Source organism: Miscanthus floridulus, chromosome 1 (assembly GCF_019320115.1).
Source record: "Miscanthus floridulus cultivar M001 chromosome 1, ASM1932011v1, whole genome shotgun sequence".
Lineage (NCBI taxonomy): Eukaryota > Viridiplantae > Streptophyta > Magnoliopsida > Poales > Poaceae > Miscanthus > Miscanthus floridulus.
The window spans coordinates 135,807,398-135,815,482 of NC_089580.1; the positions used below are offsets into that span (position 1 = coordinate 135,807,398).

Below are 8,085 nucleotides of genomic sequence, written 5' to 3' on the forward strand. Positions count from 1 at the left end.
GTGCTACAGTGTCCAGATTGCAAAAATTTGCAATCTAAACAAGGCCTAGGTTGGAAAAAGAAACTGCAAGTATTGCATGCTAAATTTAACAACTCAAGTAGTGTCGAATAAGATGGAATGGTTTAATTTTTTTTGAAGGCCTATCGTAAATGAATCGGAGCGCTAGCACATGCATGCTTGTCAAAAAAAAAAAAGAAAGAAGAAGAAGAAGAAGATGGCATGCAAATTGCACATATTTTTTTTTTTCAAACTATGGGCTTGCATTGGAATGATTTTGAAATTAAGAGCAACCCTATATGGCAACTGTTAAGTAGTACAATTTACGTATGATTGTGTAGCATATGGCTGTACTACGTGAGATATATTCTTTTTCTTAAAACTTCTTGTTGTAGCACTTCTTTCTGAAAGCTGAGGGTCAGTTGCAAAAGCTGCTACATTTTCTCCTCTAAATCTCAGGGGAATTAGTACAATGCGTTTCCATTTCTCCTCCAGCCGTTATACAAATAATAAAAAAAAGCCCTTTAATGCCATGCTCAGCACACAAGGTCTGCCTGCCTTCCTCTATTTAAACCCTCTCCGCCCCCCGCTCTCAAAACCCACACCATCCAGCCTCCCCACCTCCCTCCCCCACGCCGTCGCCATGGACGCCACCCTCAGCACCACAACCCAGGACTCCCTCCTCTTCCTCTTCCCTGCCGCCGCCACCTTACTCTCCCCGCTCCTCGCCGTGCTCCTCGTAGCCCTCTCGCTGCTCTGGCTCTACCCCGGCGGGCCCGCGTGGGCGCTCATCTCATCCAGGTCCCGCGCGACGCCGCCGCCCCCGCCGGGCGCGCCGGGTGTGGTCACCGCGCTCGCAGGCCCCGCGGCGCACCGCGCACTGGCGTCCCTGTCGCGGTCGCTACCCGGCGGCGCCGCGCTGTCGGTCTTCTCCGTCGGCCTCACGCGCCTCGTCGTGGCCAGCCAGCCGGACACGGCTCGGGAGCTCCTGGCCAGCGCCGCCTTCGCCGACCGCCCCGTCAAGGACGCGGCTCGCGGGCTTCTCTTCCACCGCGCCATGGGCTTCGCCCCCTCCGGCGACTACTGGCGCGCGCTGCGCCGCATCAGCTCCGCCTACCTCTTCAGCCCGCGCAGCGTGTCCGCGACGGCGCCGCGCCGCGTCGCCATCGGCGAGCGCATGCTGCGGGACCTCTCCGCCGCGGCGGCCGGAGGCGGCGGAGAGGTCGTCATGCGGCGCGTGCTCCACGCGGCCTCCTTGGACCACGTCATGGCTACCGTGTTCGGCGCGCGCTACGACGCCGACAGCGCGGAGGGCGCGGAGCTGGAGGAGATGGTGAAGGAAGGGTACGACCTGCTCGGCTTGTTCAACTGGGGCGACCACCTGCCGTTGCTCAGGTGGCTGGACCTGCAAGGCGTCAGGAGGAGGTGCAGGAGCCTGGTTAGCAGGGTGAACGTGTTCGTGGCCAGGATCATCGAAGAGCACAGGCGGAAGAAGAAGGACGACGACGCCAATGGTGAGTCGGCCGCCGGAGACTTCGTCGACGTCTTGCTGGGATTGGAGGGCGAGGAGAAGCTGTCGGACTCCGACATGATCGCTGTCCTCTGGGTAAGAAATACACACTTTTTTTCTACGTTACCAAGAACAGCTGCTGAATTGTGACATTCATGAACATTGCATTTGTAACATCGATTTGGATCAGTTACGAAATGCATCATGCGTTTCATTTGTTTTAAGTAAAATTTGTTCCTGCAAACAATAAATATAATACACAAAACACACAGGAGATGATCTTTCGAGGGACCGACACGGTGGCAATCCTGCTGGAGTGGGTGATGGCGCGGATGGTGCTGCACCCGGGGATCCAGTCCAAGACGCAGGCGGAGCTGGACGCCGTCGTGGGCCGTGGCCGCGCCGTCTCCGACGCCGACGTGGCCCGGCTGCCCTACCTGCAGCGCGTCGTGAAGGAGACGCTCCGCGTGCACCCGCCCGGCCCGCTGCTCTCGTGGGCGCGCCTTGCTGTGCACGACGCGGTGGTCGGAGGCCACCTCGTCCCTGCGGGCACCACGGCCATGGTCAACATGTGGGCCATCGCGCACGACCCCGCGGTGTGGGCGGACCCCTCCGCGTTCCGGCCCGAGCGGTTCGAGGAGGAGGACGTGAGCGTGCTGGGCGGGGACCTCCGGCTCGCGCCGTTCGGGGCCGGGCGGCGCGTGTGCCCCGGCAAGACGCTGGCGCTCGCCACCGTCCACCTCTGGCTCGCGCAGCTGCTGCACCGCTTCCAGTGGGCGCCGGCGGACGGCGGCGTCGACCTGGCGGAGCGCCTCGGGATGTCGCTGGAGATGGAGAAGCCCCTCGTGTGCAAGCCTACGCCCAGGTGGTGATCGCTGAAAGCACAAACTACGCATAGTTGGCGCTCGATCGAGTTCCATGCATAATTATATTATTAGCGTTTCATTATGCCGTATAATTTGTTTTTCTGGTCGAGAGATGGTGTTCAATCTGCATTTGTGGTTTTGTCTACGTTACTGTTTTTGTTGTTTGCGATTGGTAAGGAGTGTTCACAGTGCTCCACTGATAGGAGTACCGGATATGTGATGAGAACTATGTGGAGAGAATGTTTCAGTAATATTACAATGTGTTTCTTACTGCATACTTGATATGTATCTTTTTCCATTTGTTTGAAATCGATTTTGTCAACGTGGAAAAGAATTTGATTTTTTTTTCTGAAAGGAGAGCATATTCATGGATAAGGAGAAAGTTAAGCTTGAGCGTTCCATCATCTCATGTTTCTGATATCATTGGTTGTGTCAATCTGAACGTGCATAGAAAAGTGTTCTTTATCTGAAGAAAATCACTTGTGAAGACTATCTACTGTTTTGATCAGGAGAAAAGTGAAGTAGAGCTCCTTAATTTTGAAAAGTTACATTGTCAGGTCTCTAAACTTGCATTGAGTGCATAGTCTCATTTTTTTACGTTTGATGGCAAAGAACAACCAAGATATATTGCAGTACGCTGCCATTTGCGCCAAAATAACAAGGCTCACTGGACAAAGTGTTAGAGAATATTGGGATATGTCTAAATATTGTTAGAACTATCCATTTGTAATCCGGCCTTATCTTATTTTTAGTGTTAATAATTTGACCCATACTATTATAATTGTCCCGATTATAGGTTCTACAAGTTGATTTATTCAGGGATGAAAGGAGTTTTCAACGATGATAATTCTCCAAACATGACATTTTTTACTAATTTAACCCAGCAAAATTATTATATTCTGATGTCCTCTCTGGACATTTTTGAGGAAAAAATACAATACATAAATATTATGTTTCAAATATAAACGATGATAGTCATCAATCTTTTAAAGTTCGACTGCAGATACTAGTCATCAAACTTTAAAAGTTCAACTCTAAGTAGTATGTCTGAAATGCTGTTTATGACTAAACGGAAAAAAAAAGAGAAGAGCCCAGTTACCCCTCCGTTTTTTTACATATAACATAGCTTTGTCCTAAGTCAATATTATCTTTACCATCCATTTTAAAAAATCTTTGTACTTTCACAACATATGATTTATATATTATGAAAGTATTTCTCATAGTGAATCTAAAATATAAATCTTATGTCATGATTCACGAACTTATATAACTTTTTTTTTTCAAATTCGGTGATCAAAGATATAAATGTTTGACTTAGGAGTTAGGACGGCAAAGCTAATACGTCATGTAAAAATATAGAGGGAGTATTATGCACAGGAATTTAAAGCTATGTTGGGTTACCGTGGTGCACTGCAACTAGGGTGCACCAAGATATTGTTATTAAATTGACTAATACTTGCCATGTAACATGAGAAAATTTCATATCTTAATGAGTGGTGCACCACCATAAGTTTGATGATAGCTTCGCCCCTGGGAATTTTGATCAAATGTGTTCACAGTATAGAAAACATAGTAAGCAGTATTTTCCATATAATTTTACAATCATTAAATGAATTCAAAACTTAAAATGGACCACCAAGTTTAAGCTATGTCATTAACTCAAACATCTATCATGACATCCAGTTCTTCAAACATCTTTTGTTTAAACATATTTTGATCTGTGATATGATCTGATCGAGTTAGCCTGACATCATTATACATGGAGCCACTTTCAAAAAAAAATTCTCGAATACACAAAAGGCTTGCGTATCATTGTATTAAGATCGAGAGATAATTTGATTACAACGACGTGCCACTAGGGGGCAGATGAATTTACAAAAATTTTATCCCCACCTAGCGGACTCTGAACTAGGTGATTACTCGCCCACGAGACAACACCCCGGCGTCTATTCACTGGTCTACCAAGTGCCAATGTGCGTGAGGATCTGCATAACCGTGGATGAGGCTTGGCGAAAGCACCTTTTCCGTTCCTCTCCTTCCATAATTCCCAGGCCACAAGAGCGAACAATGAGTCCGCTCCTTTCCTCTTGCCACTTTCAAATTTTAAAAGCAACATATCATGTGACCTCACTCACGTCCTCTGAGAAAAAGGTTGGAGTTCAAATGTAGCGGCGGATCCTTTGGATTGTTTAAGCCCCTTCGGATATCAAGTGCTGGATTATTATAACCCGTCTTAGGAAATAAGTGTCATACGGAGCAGATATTGTAGTCCGTACAAGGAAAGGGCACAAACTTTCCCAAGCCTACAATTATTCCGTCCGAGATTTGGAGAGTAAAGCAAGAGGCCACTAGAATTATAGTACCATGTTTTGGTTCTTATTCCCCAATCATTTGGTGCGTGATGCACTATATAGCTTTATAAAAAAAACAAATACATGCATCACCAAAAGGCGATATGCATATATAGCTGGTAGTTTGGACAACGACCATCGACCACGTATGGTTGCTTTCCTTAAAGCAGGTTTGCATCCATGATCATCCAGAGATTTGAAGTCTATGAAGCTAGCTAGAAAACGAGCAAATCAAATCATCGCCATTGCTTTGAGCATGCATTGCAAAGAAAGCAGCGTATCATCAGGCAAACTGCTTCTGCTTACAGAATCTCCTGATGATAGCATCGTCATATCCATAGCTGTATGCAAATCCTGCAGGCGATCTCGCATGCCATGTTTGTTCGCTTTTAGAAGCATTAGGTGGAAAGGCATCCATGCACGCATCAGGCATAAACTAACGGTGAGCAGCGAGCTCACGGCTCATGATGTGCCACTCATGTCACCTATGATATGAGGCACTGAGGGTGCATGAGGCCGGCCGGGGGCTCATCTCATCGCGGGTGTGAAGCGCATGCATGCATGATCACAGGTGAGTTGGTGGAGGCCTGGAGACTGGGGTCTGTGCAGGTCGTTATCTCATCGCCTTCTGAATGACGTGGTCAATCATGCAGCAGAATATATATAGATGTATGTAGGCGATATACTCTGCTCGAGGCAAAGGCAAGATCTTTTTTGTGGTAGCCAATGTAAAAACTTAGCCACTTAAATGGAGATGAAACCCGAAAGAAAATCGTTGGGGCGTAACCCTCTTAGCGACGCGCCATATCGGAACCCGGGTATGGTGTTAAATGGGCAAGGGCCGGGTCGTCACCCCCGTGACGCGCCGTGTCGTGATCTGGGCATGGCGTCAAGTAACCAAGGATCGGGTCGTCGCTTCCTTAGTGGCGCGCTACATCGGCGCCCGGGTGTAGTGAAAAATGAGCAAGGGTCTTCGCATCAGAGTCGACGGGTGCGAAGGGTAAGGAAGCTAGTCGAACCAACTAGGATCCGTTTAGGTAGTTGGAATGTAGGGTCACTTACAGGTAAGTTAAGAGAATTAGTTGATACCGCGACTAGGAGGCGTGTAAATATATTATGCGTTCAAGAGACTAAATGAAAGGGTCAGAAGGCGAAGGAGGTGGACAATACAGGTTTCAAGCTTTGGTATACAGGGACAGTCACGAATAGAAATGGAGTAGGAGTTTTGATTGATAAGAGCCTCAAGAATGGTGTGGTGGAAGTGAGAAGGCAAGGAGATAGGATTATCTTAGTCAAGCTTGTCGTTGGTGATATGGTCTTGAACGTAATTAGTGCGTATGCCCCCCAAGTAGGCCTCAACGAGAGTGCTAAGAGACAGTTCTGGGAAGACTTAGATGGCCTGGTTAGAGCTATACCTAGTAGTGAGAAGCTTTTTATAGGAGGAGATCTTAATGGGCATGTAGGTACTACAAGCGCAGGTTTCGAGGCAGTTCATGGAGGTTTTTGGTATGGTAGTAGGAATCAGGAGGGGGAGGAAGCTCTAGACTTCGCGGTAGCTTTTGACCTGATGATAGCCAACACTTTCTTTAGAAAGAGAGAATCTCATCTAGTGACCTTCAGTAGCGGACAACACTGTAGTCAGATTGACTTTGTCCTCACAAGAAGAAAGGACAAACGAGCATGCTTGGATTGCAAGGTGATACCAGGGGAGTGTGTTGTTTCTCAACATAAGCTTTTGGTGGCAGATTTTCGTTTTCAGATGCGTGCCCGTAGGGATAAACAAGCTAAGATTGAAAGAACAAAGTGGTGGAAACTGAAAGGAGAGACGTCAGAGGTATTTAGGGAAAGGGTTATCAAAGGGGGCTCTTGGAAGGAAGAAGACGACATAAACAATATGTGGGACAAGATGGCAACCAACATTCGGAAGGTAGCCTCAGAGGTGTGTGGAGTAACCAAAGGAAGGGGACGTGAGGCTAAAGATACTTGGTGGTAGAACGAGGAAGTCCAAAGGGCTATTAAGGAGAAGAAAGAATGCTATAGATGCTTGCACCATGACAGGAGTGTGGAAAACATAGAGAAGTATAAGGTGGCAAAGAAGACTGCAAAGCGAGCTGTAAGTGTGGCAAAGGGTAGAGCGTACGAGGATCTTTACCAACATTTGAGTACGAAGGAAGGAGAGAAGGACATTTATAGGATGGCTAGGGTTCGTGAGAGAAAGACACGGGACTTCAACCAAGTTAAGTGCATTAAGGATGAAAGGGAGCATCTCTTGGTAAAGGAGGATGAGATCCGACATCGATGGCAAGAGTATTTTGACAAATTGTTCAATGGTGAGAATATGGACACAACCTTTCAGTTGGATGACTCTTTTGATGACACCAATAGGCGCTTTGTGCGGAGAATCCAAGAATCTGAGGTTAGAGAGGCGTTGAAAAGGATGAAAGGAGGTAAGGCGATGGGACCGGATGGTATCCCAATCGAGGTGTGGAGATGCCTCGGGGACATAGCTGTAGTATGGTTAACCAAGCTGTTCAACCATATTTTTCGATCGAACAAGATGCCTGATGAGTGGAGGAGAAGTATATTGGTACCGATCTACAAGAATAAAGGGGATATTCAAAGTTGTACAAATTACCGAGGAATTAAGTTGATGAGCCATACTATGAAGCTATGGGAGAGAGTTATCGAGCATCGCTTGAGAGCAATAACGCGGGTTTCTATGAACCAATTTGGTTTCATGCCCGGAAGGTCAACCATGGAAGCCATTTTCTTAATAAGACAAGTTATGGAGCGGTATAGGGAGAAGAAGAAGGACCTACACATGGTTTTTATTGACTTGGAGAAGGCTTATGATAAAATACCAAGGAATGTTATGTGGTGGGCGTTGGACAAACATAAAGTCCCAACGAAGTACGTCGGGCTCATTAAGGACATGTACAGCAATGTTGTGACTAGAGTTCGAACAAGTGATGGAGACACGGATGACTTCCCGATTAGGATAGGACTACATCAAGGGTCAGCTTTGAGCCCTTATTTGTTTGCTTTAGTGATGGATGAGGTCACAAGGGACATACAAGGGGACATCCCTTGGTGTATGCTTTTCGCGGACGATGTAGTGCTAGTTGATGAAAGCCGGACAGGAGTGAATCAGAAACTGGAGTTATGGCGGGAGACTTTGGAGTCCAAAGGTTTTAGACTTAGTAGAACTAAAACTGAGTATATGAGATGTGACTTCGGCACTACTACTCGGGAGGAGGAAGATGTTAGTTTGGAAGGTCAAGTAGTGCCTAGGAAGGATACCTTTCGATATTTAGGATCAATGCTACAGAGGGACGGGGATATTGATGAAGATGTTAGCCAT

General features: G+C 47.1%; 1 protein-coding gene across 1 annotated transcript; it reads left to right on the plus strand.

Moving 5' to 3' along the window:
• Positions 1-624: 624 nt before the first annotated feature.
• LOC136494518 (cytochrome P450 78A5-like) lies at positions 625-2,624 on the plus strand. Its single transcript, XM_066490673.1, has 2 exons — positions 625-1,603; positions 1,780-2,624. Exons 1-2 carry the CDS (start codon positions 641-643, stop codon positions 2,377-2,379), a joined length of 1,563 nt encoding a protein of 520 aa, XP_066346770.1. The 5' UTR covers positions 625-640; the 3' UTR covers positions 2,380-2,624.
• Positions 2,625-8,085: the final 5,461 nt, after the last annotated feature.